Genomic DNA, 16806 nt, shown 5'->3' with positions numbered 1-16806 from the left:
AAGGGAATCTAATATTTAGCAATTTCATCTAGTACTAATGGCATATATACTAAATCAAAGATATTAAAAGGAGTTTAAATTGAAAGGGAGAGATAGAAAATAAATGTTAATTAATTTAGAAAAGTAAAATTAACTATTAAGTCTGTAATATCTACAAAATTTAAACGAAAGCTAATTGCTCGAAGATAAATATAGATTGATCTAATTTTTATTGTCTTAAAAAAAGTGTGCTAAAGTTAGTAATATTTTGTTTACTAGCTTGAGTTTTTAGTAAAATACAGTTTTTGTGAATTTATCTTTAAATTGAATGATGCATCATGTTTTGTCTATATCAAATAGAAGATAAAATTAATTTGTTGAAATTAATAAGCAAAAATTAATAGGAAAAATATTTATTTAGCTAGTAAATAAATTTATTTACTCTTGTAATTCTATTAGACTCAAAGTTTTTAATTTATGTATTTAAAAGCAATAGAAATAAGTCGATAAGAAAATATTAATCTCTTGAACACATAAAAAAATATATTGTGCTACGATTATAAAAAATATATTTGACTTATGTTTTGAAAGGAATTATTTCATGGTTACTATTTTCGATATAACTATCTTTGATTTTAAATCCTAAGGCTTTATTCTTGAAGAAAATTAATTTATATCTATCTATTAGTCTTTAAATATAATTATATCAAATTATATACTTTTACAAAGCATATATCTTTATTTGATAATTGACACATTAAATTTTTAGTTTATTAAATTTCATTGGATGATTTTCTGAAGCTGTTTATCTAATAATAAAACAGATTAAGATATTATTAACAAAGAAACACAACATTCTTATAGTACTAATCAAAGAACTTGAAAAATAATTGAAATTTTTTCTAAATTAGATAAAAGTAATTCAAAAACAAACATTTAGATAGAAGATTGAGGAGCAAGCAAAAATTAAAGTTACTTATCAATAATTTGTTTAGAATTTATTCACATAGATAGATAGAGAGAGAGTGTAGTGATTTATTATAAATTAAATAGTTTATCAAGAAATTAAAATAATATCGAATAACTGCGATTTATCAAGAGGGCTTGTTGGTTGATTTGTTTGATCAATAACACAATTTTTTAGTGATTAATAGCAAACACAGAAATATATTTATGTATTTATCAATGTATGTATAGATATTAATGTGTTTGTTCAGACATAGTTATTAATATATTGATGAAAGCAGTATGTTTAATTTATTGTGAATGTTAAATAAAGCAAATCATCAAATTTTAATTGATTAAGTAATTAATTTTTTGTTTGTTTTATTTGTTAAAATAAAAAGGAAATCAAAAAAATAACAAACAAATCAATCAATAAAGGAATTAAAAAATAAAGAAAGTATATATATAAATTGCATCCTTATCAAACAAAAGAGAGAGAGGCAAGCAATTATAAATACAAATAGTAGATTTTTATTTTTTAAAGAGAGTATCAAGTAGATAGGTTAGTTGTGGCTAATAACCAGACATCTAAGCATATAAGCAAGTTAATAAGCAAACAAGTTATCTTTAATTTCAAAAAGTTAAAGTGTTTTAGAAAATAGATAAGCGCGAGTGAAAGCAAACATATTAATCAGTCAGTCAGTCCAATAATTGATATATATCTGAATGTGGCCTTCTTACACACAAAGTTATCTCAACAAAATAGATTAAATTTTGAACAATAATCCTGATCGGAATTCAGAATAGGTTCTAAATGAGCTATTAGTTAATCAGGAAGATCTTATAAGTGAGTTTAAGCGCAGCAATCCCAAGTTGTTGGATTATTTTAGAGACAATTAAAAGTTAGTTCTCAAGCTAGTTGAATACGTATCTGTAGAATCTAGCGATATTTCAGATGTTGATAGATGTTTTAAGTATCCTTTAGTTAGTTCCGATATTTTTGATTGCACACCAGCTTGTATAATGACACAGTTCTTTGTTGAGTCAAAGGATGAGACTTCTAATCAAACCAGGACAAAAAATAAAGCAAATTGCCAAAGTGTAAAACCTAATTCTGGCGATTAGGATGATGATTGTTGTGATGGCGACACTTCACACAATGAAATATCTGTAGCAGATGCATAGGATAAAGATAAGGAAAGCGATTAGCAGCAGAAAGTAGCATCAGCCACATAAATTGAATTAGAAAATTAAGGTAAAATATTTATACAAATCATCCTACAAAGCTTGAAAAAAAGTTAAGCATATTTAGTGTTATAAAATAATCCGCTTACTGATTTAGGAACTTAAAAAAATAATTTAAAAATTTAAAAATAATCGGAGCGACTGCTTAGCTTTTAGTAAATAAATATGGATTTTGAGTTGAATAAATCAAGCAAAGCATGCAAATAGTGCACAAGATTAAACAGCAATATTTTTTAACATATAAAATAGATGAAAAAGAAGAATCAGTAAAGAAATCTACCAAAAAATAAAAGGTATTTAGTTGGCCAGTTATGAATAAACTCTTTTAGTTTTTAGAGCCTCTCACATGCATTAATGAAGTATTAGCAGGTTACTGGTCAAAGGTAGTTTTGAGCTTGGTATAAATGAAGCCTTAGGAAATGATTGAATACATTTTAACATCTCAAGGAGTTTTGGATGGTCTGTTTAGGCATATAAATAACTAATCAATAGGTAAATAAATAAAAAAAAAACAAATTAAAAAATACACACAGAGATAAATAAATAAATTAAGCTTCAAAAAAGTTCGTTTTAAAATATTTCATAAATGGATTTCAAGGAGCAAAAGCATGAATGATGTTATCAAAGGAAAATCGGAAAGAGTCCTTTTTTTGTAATTTGATTTTGCGTATAAATTTGATTAGAAAAAAAAAAGTATGTCATAGCTTGGGTCATCACACAAATGCAAATTATTTGAAATTAGTGCTAAATAATTTGAATATGCAATTAATTAAATCTTAAATAGAGTTTATTTTTGAATTTTTAATAATATTTTGAATTTTCTTTCTCCCAAAAATTTCTAATTAATCAATTTCTTTTTATTTGTCATTAAAACTGAAAAATTTTACCACTCTTTATTCCTGAGTTAATTAATATACAAATAATTCATGCATAAGATATTTTATTTTGCCAATATATCCTACCACTCCATATAATACCAAACAACCATACCTACTTTTTTAATTATTTTTTTCTATGAATTTAAAAAACGAAAGCAATCACATAAAATTTATTAATTAAGTTTCAAGTATTTATAAATTTTTTTGAATAGTCTTTTATATTTAAAATTTTAATAATTTAAATCTAGAAATACAAAATTTTATTAATTGATAATAAAAAATATTTTGAAATAGAATTTGTTTACTAGAGTTAAATATAAAATTCATTTTAATAAAATAGCTTCAGTTGTTTAGACTTTGTTAATACTAGAAAGCAATAAATTTAGTTCTCAAACTTAGGAATTTTTAAAAGATTTTACTGACATTAAGGTAAAAGCAATTGGTGAATTCATAGATAAATTCGGAGAGTATTGTTCAGAAGAGATTTAAAATTTAGCATTAATATTTACTGAAATTATTTCTAAGTATTACTTGATCCAAGATGGTAAAGAAATGCTTGAATATCTATGCAGTGAAGAATCTGTAGAGAAAATATTTAAATTCATGATTCATGGCAGCGATGGAGCAAAAAACGGAGCTTGTCAAATTATTCAAGCACTTGCTTAATATTATGCATTCAATGCAAATTCATTCATTAGTGGCTACCCAGAAGGTTCCGAATATTACATGATTATGTTACAATAATATGAAAACATGGCTTTCTTAAAGACATTAAGCAGTAGCTTTGATGCATTAGCAGATATTCTAGCTGGTAAAGACAGCAATGCAGCTGGTGGTAACTCCAGAGCAGTTTTGGGCATCCATAGATTGAAAATTATAGAAATTATGAATTAAGTTATTAGAATTCAATTTCCAAGTGTTTAAGAAGGTCTTGTCAACTCTAAGATTTTACAACACATGCTGGATTTATTTTTTAAATACGAGTGGCACAATATATTGCATTAAATAGTTTTAAATATTTTATTATTTATTATCTAAAACTGTGACAAAAGCAAGATAAGAGCTTACTTAAAACATCTTTTAGTAGATTAAAATTTCACACAGTAAATGATATCATATGTTGGAGATACTCTTTATTATTTTGATAAAGCTAAATACCCAGATCGTTGTACAACTAAAGGTAATCTCGGCTACATAATTAAAATTGCAGATGAGATAGAAAAGTTTTACTAAAAATCGGTTTAAAACAGATAAAATAGTGATATGCTTGACTGGCATAATCAAGAATGGATTAATTTTATGGAAATTACTCTTGATATCCATAAAGAAAGAGGATGCAAAGATTTAGGTAATTTCAACAAATACATCAATGGTCAAGTCCCTGCTGAAACAGCTGGAGGAGAAGACGATATGGCTATCTATAGAGAATATGAGAGACAACAAGCTGCAGATCGTATGAATCAACGTTAAAGTTATTTAGAACAAGTTGAACTACAAAAGCATTACGAGTTAAAGAAAAGCAAATCTGAAGAATCCTAAACTCCCAAAAAAGAAGAAAATCAAACAGCTAAAGGAGAGTAAAAAAAATACTTTGAAATTAAACACAAAAAATAAAACTTTTATCTTTTTTTGAGCTTTAAACATAATAAATATTGTTATTTATGTTATTTAATTAAGGAAATTTTATTTTTTAAGATTCAAAATTAAAAATTTTTTAGATTGAAGTAATATTTTTTTAATATTTAGCAATGCACAACCAAGTTAAACATTAGGAGTAAGCTCAATCAGGTTTTAAGATTCTTCATAAAAATAAAATGTACTATTTGTTCAGATGAACAGCAAAAAATTAGATGATGACATTTAAATGGATGAAGAAGAGGAAGATTCAATTAAAAAAAATAAACCTACTTCTGAAAATACAGAAGAAAACTAAGCTAACTCTTAAAATGTAATTGATCCAACAAAATAATCATCTTAATACAATAACAATTATATAAGCGATAACCCGATAATTAGAGAAATAATGGAGAAATACAGTCCTACAAAAGGATTGATTATAACTCCTGAGGGTAGTATCGTTTCTCCTTCAAAAATAGAGGAAAAAGACCATCTAATACACTTAAAACCAATAGGAACAGACCCTCAAATTGATGTTGTAATTGAGAGAAAAGTTATAGAGCCTTTAATTGAAGAGAAACATATTTCAGAGAGTGATCTTAATACTCCTTAAAAAGAGAAAATTGTAGAAGAGGCATAAAATAATAATAATGAAGAGTAGTAGTAAGGTATAGACTAAGATTAAAGCAGTAAGTAAGCTGCTTCAAATCTGGCAGATGATGGTGATGAAATATAAGAACGTAAATAAGAAATAGATTAAACAGAATAATAGGCCCATAAAGTTAGTTCTGCCAATAACTTAGACAGATTTAATGAAGATGAGGAAATAGATTAATCAAAAGTAAAATCTTCTGTAGAGTTAGGCACAAATGTTGATTAGGCAAATCCTCAAGAGATTTAAAATTAAGTTAAATCAAACACTGATGAATAAATTGAAAAAGAAGATAATGTAAAGCAACAAGAAGGAATTGTGGAGAATAATCCTATTTAATCATCACCAGAAAAGCCCAATAATATAATTGAACTTGAAAATGCAGAGATAAAAGAAAATAAACAAGACAGTGAGAGTTAAAATGTTGGGGTTGTTTCTGAGAGACTTAATCATTTTATGAGCTCCATATCAAATGCTTAGGTTGGAGATAGAAACAAATCATCTGAGTCTAACTTAAAAAAGGGATTTTAGAAAAAACCTAGCTCTTCCTATTCTCCCTCTTCCCATAAAAAAGAAATCGATTAAAATTTATTCTCACCAAAGAAAGCAAATGTCAATCAATTCATTCCTTCTGAACCTACGAAATAGGAAAATGAAGAGGTCAAGGATTAAGATTAGATTGAAGAAAAAGCTGAAGTTAAATAAGAAGTAAAAGTTGAGGAGCAACAAGTAGATGATGAGCAAGCTGATAACAAAGTAGAAGTAATTAAAATATAAGACGACCACGATTCTAGTCAAGACGAAGTTTCTAGTGATGTAAAATAAATTGAAGTCAATCATAATGAAATAGAAATCAAGAAAGAAGAACAAATTATTCAAAGTGAATAAACTGAATTAAAACAGGAAGCTAACTAGTAAGAATCTGAATAAGAATAGCACATTGAAATTATAAAAGATTAAGAGGATGATGATGAAGAAGAAGATAATAAAGTTGAATAAAAAACAGAAGATAGTTCTAATTTACAAAAACAAGAAGTAAAATCAGAATAAGGTCTTCAAGCTATGTAATAGGAATAAAAGGAAGAAATAAAATTACAATAATAAAATACTGAAACTGTGTAAGATGAGATAAAGAATGAAGTTTTAGAAACTGATAAAAAGATAGAGACAGAAGAAAAGCAATAAATTAAGGATATCAAAAAGGATACAGCTGAATTTTTGAAAGAATCAGGGGTTTAAGAATACTAATATGTATTATTCAATAAGCAAAATCAATAGTAAATGAGTTCTCCTTTGATTGAATAATTTGAGCATAATGTCCAAAATAAAAAGATTTCCCTTTTTACATCTTAGGAAATCCACAAAGAAACCTAAAATGCAAGTGAAAATTAAATTAAAAATTCATAAGACAAAGATGATAATATTATGAATGAACACATTATTAAAGTTGAAAAGTCTGAGTTCAAAACTTTTGTATTTTAAGAAGAAGAATCAAGCAACGAGCCCATAAACATAGAGTTAGACAGAGAATACGATAAGGAGGAAGCTGAATAAATACTTAAAACATCTCACAGTCCAATAAATTAAATTTCAAATATCGATTCTTTGAATTCGTTGAATAACTTCAAATATGAAATGAAATATGTTTCTCCAGCCTCAGATAACAACTTTGCAAAATCAGGTGAATTAAAGGTAAATAAGGAAAAAGAATAATCTGAGTAGTAATAACCTCAAAGCTTACCCAGCAGTCTTTAAAGCAGTCCTTAAGACTAAGAAGCACTAACTCAAAAAACTACAATAATCACAAAAATTACTTAAGGAGGAGTTACAACTACTCAGACAACAACTTCTTATAGCAAAGTTTAAGATAATTAAAAAGCCTCATCGAAGCAAGGATCTCCTTCATAAAATATAAATGCTTCTAAAGATTCTCCTTCAAATAATCTAGATAAACTTGTGGTAACTGATGAAGGATAAATCCCAGCTTTAATCTATGATGAAAACGATCCTTCCATTAAACAGTCAAAAAAGAAATTCGGATCAGAATAGACAATTGATAGCTAAACTAAATCATTACCTTCTGATGCTTTTAGATTAAAAGAAGACATGAGCTCTAGTGCTAATCTAGGAAATGCAGATCCATAAAGAGCATTTGGATCTTCTCCTATGAAATTTAAGCAGTAATTTTAAGAAAATTTAAGAACTAGCTTAGATTCGTCTTCTATTCAAAGATTAAATTAGCAAAATTCACAAAGTGTCGATGCAGCATAATCTAATTTAGGAGAAATAAGACTAACCACAACTTAGTCTGCTGAATCAAATGTTTCTCCTGTAACTTAAAAATCTCAGTTTCTGCAACAAAGCCAGCAAGAGCGCCTATTTATTTAACAAATGCTTCTTTAAAAGTATGGAAAAAATTCTACCAGCTAATCAAACTCACCTTAAAATAATAGTAATAGTCCATAAGAATTCAAACCAGCAGATCCTTACTCTTCTACTGCTCCAGCTCACTAATAATATAGCTTCAAGTTATAAAATCCTCACGAAACCTCAATTAATTAAGAATAACAGGCTTAATAAACAATTAATATTGGTGGAAGTAATTATACTATCATTGGTAAATCAGTTCACACAAATACCAATTCACAATTTTAATAACAGTAACAACAATAATAATAATAAACTTAATTAATTTCAAACAATTAGCAACAAGAAATTTAAGGTTAATTGTAATAAGGCCAAATAATAACACAAGCAGAGAAGATATCATATGTCGAATAAGAAAGTTTTTTGCTTCAGTAAAAGCTCTCCTCAAGCAAAGATTATTAGCTTATATAAGCTTAAATAAAAGATATGCAAAATGTTTATGATATCATAAGTGATGATAATACATTACTTATTGAATAAAGAATCATTACCAGTTAAAATATAAGAGAGACATTCTTAGAAGTAGCTGAAAGATCTAGACTTTAGCTTGAATCTACTATTGATGGCTTAGAATAGGATAAGCAGCGTCAAGAAAAGGAGTTGAAGTTACAATATTAAACAGAATTCGAAATGATTGAGAGATAAATGAAACAGGAACTAGATGAATAGAAGGCTAGAAAGAAAATTCAAGATTTCCTTTAGAAACTTCTAGTCGACAGAGTGAACAAACTTTACGAAATCCATTTAAAGTACTCTCTTTAATAAAAAATATCTTTAGAGAAGGCTATTATAGAAGCTAAAAATTTGAACGAAAAGCTTCACAGCATGAATCTTTTGGTTGCACCTGCCAAAGAGCTCAGTCCAGAAAAGCAACAACAAATTTTAAATACTGAAAAGCCTAATTTCATATAGAAAATCTAACCTGTTAGTTAACAAGAGTATATTTAATAGAAGCAAATCATCTAACCATAGCAACTTACTCAGTCTTCTGTTTCTTAGACTTAAGATGACAACGACTTAAATAAATATCTGGTTTAGACCATTCCTAGATAGTACAATTCTGTTCCAGCTAACAATTCTGACAATGCTAAAACTAATTTGACTGTGAATACTGGAGTTAAAAAGAATATAGAAAATAATTCAGAATAAGGTGGATCTAATTCTCCATGCTTTGGCAACAAAGATTAGATTAAAATTCCTCTTCATAAATAATCAGAAGATTCTAACAGCTCATCAGGAGCAGCTGATAATGATTAACAAAAAAATATGTACAGTTCATAGGGAGAGAGCACTTCTCCATGTTTTGGAAATAGAAAATCCTCACCTTAAAGAAAGAGCTCATTTTAGAGATATGGTGGTAGAAGACTTTCTGGAAAGGACAATTAATAAGAAGGAGAATTTTTAGAAGATCCTTATGACTACAAAGCCAGCTCATCAGCTAGAGATAAATCTCCTATGCCAAGCTAGATGTTCATGCAATCTTCAATCAATTCTAACACTCAAACTAGTGCTCCTAACTCTTCGAATGAATATTTGAGAAGGTTAACACAACCAACAACATTAACTAGTGTAACGAATTAGTAGTAGCCTCCATTTAGAATCAGTGGTTCTTCTTAGAGTTAACCTACACAAATACAACAGCAATCATAGTATGCTCCTCATAATCAGTAACATTAGCGTATATTTGATAACTATATTTAACCAAACACTTACTAAGGAAGTGAAGACCAACAATAAAACAACTCTCAAATTCCTTCAAACAGATATTCATAAAATCCTCAATTAGAAAGTAATAAGAATGCCTCATCTAAAGGACCAGAATAATACAATATCTAATAGCCTCGCACTTCACTGCAGCCAAGTTAATTATAGCAATAATAATTATAACCTAACAATTAGCAATAACCATATTAACAACCTCCACAATATCGTAAGATCTTTGGTTAAACACCTTTACAAAGTATTAACAAGCAACAGTAATCAAACCATACAACGATAAATCTTCAAAATCCTTCTTCATAATAGCCCCAATAAGTATAAATTTAACAATTATAGTAATAGTAATAAGTAAAATAATAGCAATAATAATTTGCTTAGTAGCAACAACTTAATCAATAACCCAACCAATAATAATAACTTAATTAGTTGTAATAACAGTAACAATAATAGCAACTTCCACAATAATAGTAAGGTCTACTCTATTATAACTACAGCCAACCTTAATTAACACAAAAGTAAAATATAACTTAGCCTGAAGATTAATATAAAAAGATTAGTGATAACTTAAAGCTTAGTGGATATTATGGTTAATAATAAGTAAAGACAATTCAAATAGACTTAAGCAATAACACAGATGAGAGAAAAATTTCTGATTATGTTTCTTCTTCAAGCAAAAGCAGTGATTAAGTTTAATAACCTCAAAGAGCTAACTAGTCTGCAATTTACATTAATTAAAAATAAGTTCCCTAACCTTCGCATTAGCAAAGAGGATCTTATGGATAGGCTAATTTCTAAAATAACTCAGATTAAAATGAAATAGAGAATCAATTGCAATTTAGGAACTACATTAGCAACCCTCAAGTTAAATCTACACACAATACTCCAGGAAACGGATCAACACCAGTTGGAAGTAGCTCTAATTTGTAGCCCATATCCTCATAGCCACAAAATAATTAGCTGACTTAAAAAGAGCTAAACCATAAGCTACTTAGTTAAACTACCTACATAGAATAACCTAGATAAAGACCTTTAAGTCATTCTGAAATAATGTATAAAAGTCCGTCTAACTAACTTCCTGTTGAATCTTAATTTGCTAAATAATTTAACTCATCTCAAAACAACTCTCCTCAAAATCCTTCCTATCAATAACAATAGTAACAATATGGTGCATCAAATTTCTAATAAGTTAATTAACAGTAGCAACAGTATCTAAGCAATTAATCAAGCAAACCTCTTCTCAATAACGAAATCTAACAAATTATTTCTAAATACACTACAGGAAAGGAATAAGCAGGAATGTATCCTAATTAAATTTCTTAATATTCTAGTGTTTAACCTCCTCATCAAATGCATACTCAAATTGGTGGAAGCGAAAGAAATATTTAATATAGTGATGAATTCAGTTACGATAAGGCAAAGAATACAAGCACAAACTACACCTCATACAGCGGAAATGGATCTTTCTATAATTAACAGCAGAGCGATATATCTTCAAGTCATTCAGAAATGGCTGATGAAATGTCAATCAATTCTTCTACTTCAGTTTCTTAATTCATATAAGAGCTAAATGGTAAAAAAATAAAGATCGTCATGAAAAAGCCAACTGTTTAAAAACCATCTCCAAACGATCCACATGAAATATAGAAGTAGCAAATGCAACAATAAGCTAAACAGCAGCAACAAAACCAATAATAATAATAATTGCTAAATTCTAATTCAGTAAACAATATGAAACAATCAAGGTAAATGAATGAATAAGACAAATAATTAATTTAATTGCTTAAAAAATGAAAAACATTCAATAAAATTTAATCTAACAATAATTTTATTTGTGATAAAATATATTCTCAATAACTTAGTAAAAATATGAATAAAGTAATATAACACATTAACAAATTAAATCAATATTTTCTTTCTTTGTTTGTTAGTTAGTTAGTTAATTAATTAGTTATTTAGTAAATATAGCATCATTATCAAATTTATGCCTTAATACGGTTAAATTATCATATTTGTGAAAATAAATCTAACTTAACTTTACAAGTATCTTGCTTAAATGGCATACAAGCAAAGCACAAACCAATAAATGAATGAATGAAACTATCAATCTATCTATCTATATAAAATTTACTTCTTTTTATTGTTCAATAATAAGTAACTAAGTAAGTAAACAAAGTTGAATAAAATATTGCTATTCCTATTTGCCATAACTAATTGAGAAACAAACATTTATATATATATACTAGCTGAAAACACAGTAAGTTTATAGAAAAATTATTTTTTCTTAGATATAAATATTATAATTAATTATTACATTTATATGTGAAATAGCTGTGTTTTCATTGTGAAATGCTTTTTATAGTAATAATAAATAAATTCATATGATTAATTCATATCTTTATTACCTTTATTTTTATTCTTTTCTCATTATTTATTATGTTTTATGCTTTATTAAATATTCATAAAATATATTTTAATATATCTATCCACTTTATTCAATATAATTTTTAGTGTTAATAAATCTGGTGAAAATAAAAAAAGTGTACAAAAATTTTAATAAATTAAAAGTTATTTTTTTTACTTTGAATAGTTTTTAATTAACTTCTATACATATATTTATAATCTATATAAATTTTTAATTTGCATAAATTTTAAAAACTTTTACAAGTTAATTTTTAAGTCATTCATTCAAAATAAAGACAAAATTTTTAATTTTTAATCAAAACAAGGTTTCTTTCTTAACTAATCTCTTCATCTTCATAATTTTGCTCTTAAATTTAATTTCTGATGTTTCTCTAATCAGATTACCACTTTTATAACATTAAAAAATAATTATAAAAAATTAAATCAAACTAAAAATTCAATCGTTTTCTATTATTGTATTTATTACCAATGATAAATAGGATTTATAATTAATAAATCAGATATTTTAAAATATTGAAAGAGTTTATTAATTATTTGCTATCTTTTTTTAATAGCGCATTGAAAAATTTTAAATGAATGATTGATTAAAAAGATTAAATTAATAATAAAAAACCTTATAAACTAAAAATTAAAAGGAATAATTAGAATAAAAATCTTATTTAATTTTTACATGAGATCAAGAGATAATATGGAGAGATTAATGCTTTGTTATAAACAAGAAATCAAACTATGCATGCCCTCGTCTGTAATCATATTAAAACTTTTTATTAATTATTCAATTATTTAAAGAATTTATAACAACACAAAAGTTAATTATTTTCATTTAAACAATTAAAAAATTAAAAGTATTCATATTTAAAAAAATAAATTATTAGCATGTAGAAAAATAACAAAGTTATCAAGAAACTAGCTAAATTAATAGAAAGTAATTTGTTATTTACGATAAATTTAGTATAATTAATAAATAAGCATTTGAATTAAAAAAAAGAAATCGGATAGCAATAATTTTTTTACTATAAATTGAGTTTCAAAGCTGAGAGATTAGTAATTTTTGCAATGTAAAAACATAAATCTTTAGCACCTGTATCTCTAATATTATTAAAACTTTACAAAATTTGTTTCTTGAGATAAGTACTTAATATTTAATTATAATTGTTACTAAAGTTTAAGCACTAAATTTTAAAGATAAGAACATTTTTCTAAAGAGCAACCTAAATTTTTGGCACCTTCTTCACCTATTTAATTCTCTCTTAATAAATAAAATAAATTTAACAAAAACAAAAAATTTTTAATCTTGTTAAAGCTTTATAAAAATCTAAGAGCACAAAAATAACTTCAATTAATAAGTATTATACTATTAAATTAAATACTTTTAACTTAATAAATTTATTTGTTTAAAAGGAATTTTGAAGAAATTAACTAAGAAGTCAAAATTTTAATTAATAATTAACAAATAAACTTACTAAAGACCAAGGGTTATATTTATTAGTTTGCTACACTTTTCTATTGCATTTCCTAAGCTTAAAACACCTTGAACTCCAATATAGTTTAATCTTTTCAAGTGATTAAAATTAAAATTTGTAAATAAATAACCATAATTATTACAATCATTATGATAAAAATCAAGCTGTAAAAGTAAATATATCCTTATAAATTTTTCTATTTATTACTAAAGGTTAAGAGTCAAATTTTAAAGGCTACTGCTACATTATATCAAAGAATTAGCTAAATCTTAAGCACCTTATGATCCAATTTAGTTAAGTCTTATTTTATTTTTAGATTGTATTAGTTAATTGATAGAAAAATAAAATTAAAATATCTAAAAGAAGTCAAACAAACATTTAATTTAAACAATTTTAAATTAAATTAATAACAAAAGATAAAAGAATAAAGCTAAGCTAAAATTCTTATGCTAAAGTCAAAAAATATATTTAAAATTTGAAAAATAATGCCAAAATAATTTTTTACTATAGATTAATCGATAGAGTTGTGAGATTTGTAAATTTGATGAATAATGTTTAACACAAAACAGATATTTCTTATTGTCTCATTTTATTTTTACTTTTATTAAATATTTATTAGTTTTTTAAATTAATGAATGATATGAAAATTTTAAAATAATAATTTTTAACATAAAAATTATGTTAAGTTAAAAAAAATACTTAATTAATATATTTAGCAAATAATTTTTTACTCTAGATTTAAATTTAAAGAGATGAGATCAACACAATTTGATAAAGCAAAGCTTAGATTTATTAAGTCTTACTATGAAATTTCATTCTAACTTTATTATATTTTTAAAATGAAAATAAATAAAGCAAAAATTATATTTGAAATATAAAATTTTTATTTTTAATAAATAAATAAATTTTTAAAATACTAAATAATTTTAGCAATCTTAAATATATTTTTTTAGTTAAAAAATCAAAAGTAATACAAATAAATGAATTAAATTAAATGATTGTTATTTATTCTTTAATTTCTTTATACCTAAGATTTAACTCAAGATAAGTATGAGATGACAAAGGAGATTCTAAAAACTTTTTAATATAAAATAAAATAAATTCAAATAAAGAAAGTAAATTAATTTATTACATCCTTAACATTATTAAATTATTTTGTCCTTTAAATCATTTTTATTTTTACACCTTTTTAGTTTTATTTACTAATTATTAAAGTATTCACCTTTTATATAAATTAATACGCATCTTTATATTATGATATTTATATTAAAAAATAAAATACTGTAAATTCTCATAAATTAAGATCTTTGTTAATTAAGATTAAATTTTGAAAAGTTTTTGTATAATCAAAAAAATTAGTAAATGTTTCTAAAATATTTATTTGTCACCTTGAGTGGTTGTAGTATATAGAAAAAAGTTCACAGTGGACATTTGAAATGTTAATAAATTTGATATAATATTGATGAAAAAATTTAATTAATGTTTTATATATGAGTACTTAAAAAAGATATTTAAAATTTCTCGCCAGAATCTGTTTCTGATTGATCTTAAAATAAAAAATTATTCAGCGACTCAAAAATTTTAATTGATTTAAATTTATCTTAAACAAAATTGATAAAATTGTATAAAAAATCATAGAATAAGTATGATGAATAATTTATTGTTTATGAATATTATTAAAAGTTTAATTATTTATATAATATATTTTATTTGGTGTTTTGAAATGTTGATTTATTTTTTGCTTTTTATTTTATAGCTTGTTTTTTTGTTTCTTTTCCTTTTTTATTTCAAATCTTTCCATTAAGTTATTCAACTTGCTTATTGTAGTCTAAGAAAGGGAGATTAGGGTTTCTTTGCAACCAGTTTCTGGAGTGCCATTTAATATTGTTAGCAGTTTCAACAAAGTGAAGAGTGAGAGCATGTCTTGGGTACTTTGATTTATTGTGTTCGCTATAATGAACGTAGTCTCCATTGAATACGAGCATAGAGCCTCTTTTAACTTCTAAGGGAACAGCCTTTTCTAATTCATATTTCTTTTCTTCACCTTCATATAAAACATCATCTCCAGCAGCGTTTCTGTACATAAATCTCTTAGTAGATTCTTTTTGGCTTCCGCTGACTCCCCACATGCATCCGTTTTCTTTAGTAGCATCGTGCAAAGCAAACCAAAATCCTACACAGCTTAACTTGGGTTCAGTGATCAAGTAGGTGTTATCAGTATGAGGACAAACCTATTATCAATATTAAAATTATAATAAATTCTTTTGCTAATCATAAAGGAGAACTAAGAAGATTTAATTTAAAGAAATAATCGTTTTTTAATATTAGAAATTAAAATGACAACTAAAACTAAATTTTTAAAATTTATTCTGCCATTTTATTTTTATTAAGCGCTTTTAATCTACAACTTTACAAAAAACCATTGCTGTATTTAAATAGCCTAAGTTTTAAGTAGATATTTATTTATTTGTTTGTTTGTTTCTATCTAAATTAACGAAATAACAATGTAATATTACTTGAGCTCCAACTTTAGGATTTTTGTAGATGTACATGCTTTAAACCAAGGAAGGAGCTTGGTATTTAATCTATTGTAAAATGTACTTATAAAGAGGTTAATAAGAGAACTTTTAGTAGAAAGGATCGAGATCGTGCATAGCATGACCAATTTTATTTAAGGCATGCTCCTTTGGTACAGTGAGATTACCATTCTTGTCGAATACATTTTCTTCAAAGAAAAAGTGGATTTTGTCTCCAGTTTCAATAAAGTCTAACCCTCTTGAGTCTTCACCACTCTTAAAGTAAACGATTTTCTTGAAAATATCATTTTGCTTGACGAGTCTTTCAGTTTCAGCAATCATTTAATCAACTTCTTGCTCAGTTAAGACATTTTCTACTAAGGTGGCACCATTCTCAAAATATTCTTTAACGTGTCTCTCAGTGAATACCTTGTCAAATGAGCTGGTAGCTATGAACATCTTCTACTTGCCAAATAAAGAAAAAGATGCTAATCTAAAGGATTTTGCGATTTTCAACATTTTATGAGCTATTTTTTTTTATTATTAAACTTGCTTTTTTAAGATATTTCTGAAGTTAATTTTAATAAAGAATTAATCTGTAATAAATGATTTATGTGTCTTTTCTGATTGCAGTTTTAGTCACATATAAATGATATGTTGGTTAAATTAAAAAATATTACAAAGCAATTTATTCATTTATATTCTTATTACTTCATTTATTCCCCCTAAATCTCTGAAACCCCTAAAAAAATTGAAAGACTTAACATTTTAATTTAGGGTCACTAAACCAATCAAATGATACTATTTTAAATTAATGTTGTGTGCTTGCTTAACTTATACTTTATTTATTTTTCTTAAATTACATGCTATTATAAAAATAAGAGTAACAAAATGAAGCAAAAAAATTGAACTTAAAAAATATTTACATTTTAAGTAAAGAGGTT

General features: G+C 25.4%; 4 protein-coding genes across 4 annotated transcripts; 2 read left to right on the top strand and 2 right to left on the bottom strand. All coding sequences in view use genetic code 6, as the record gives it.

The window, feature by feature from the left end:
• Nucleotides 1-1245: 1245 nt before the first annotated feature.
• Nucleotides 1246-1650, top strand: TTHERM_001026261 (hypothetical protein; the record flags this gene model as incomplete). Its single annotated transcript, XM_012795969.1, has 1 exon — nt 1246-1650. The coding sequence occupies one exon, from the start codon at nt 1246-1248 to the stop codon at nt 1648-1650; it is 405 nt and encodes a 134-aa protein (XP_012651423.1).
• Nucleotides 1651-11253, top strand: TTHERM_01026260 (SIT4 phosphatase-associated family protein; the record flags this gene model as incomplete). The annotated part of the gene is made up of 4 exons (XM_001030725.3): nt 1651-2179; nt 2419-2661; nt 3388-4624; nt 4794-11253. The coding sequence occupies 4 exons, from the start codon at nt 1651-1653 to the stop codon at nt 11251-11253; spliced, it is 8469 nt and encodes a 2822-aa protein (XP_001030725.1).
• A 925-nt stretch (nt 11254-12178) lies between these two features.
• On the bottom strand, nt 12179-14777 carry TTHERM_001026242 (hypothetical protein; the record flags this gene model as incomplete). Its single annotated transcript, XM_012795968.1, has 11 exons — nt 12179-12269; nt 12554-12643; nt 12898-12987; nt 13043-13132; nt 13347-13436; nt 13554-13646; nt 13852-13944; nt 14078-14167; nt 14374-14423; nt 14479-14591; nt 14735-14777. The coding sequence occupies 11 exons, from the start codon at nt 14775-14777 to the stop codon at nt 12179-12181; spliced, it is 933 nt and encodes a 310-aa protein (XP_012651422.1).
• A 356-nt stretch (nt 14778-15133) lies between these two features.
• Nucleotides 15134-16381, bottom strand: TTHERM_01026240 (phytanoyl-CoA dioxygenase PhyH; the record flags this gene model as incomplete). The annotated part of the gene is made up of 2 exons (XM_001030723.2): nt 15134-15577; nt 15863-16381. The coding sequence occupies 2 exons, from the start codon at nt 16379-16381 to the stop codon at nt 15134-15136; spliced, it is 963 nt and encodes a 320-aa protein (XP_001030723.2).
• Nucleotides 16382-16806: the final 425 nt, after the last annotated feature.

This window comes from Tetrahymena thermophila (assembly GCF_000189635.1).
Source record: "Tetrahymena thermophila SB210 genomic scaffold scf_8254779, whole genome shotgun sequence".
Lineage (NCBI taxonomy): Eukaryota > Ciliophora > Oligohymenophorea > Hymenostomatida > Tetrahymenidae > Tetrahymena > Tetrahymena thermophila.
This window is presented reverse-complemented; position numbering and strand designations above follow the sequence as displayed.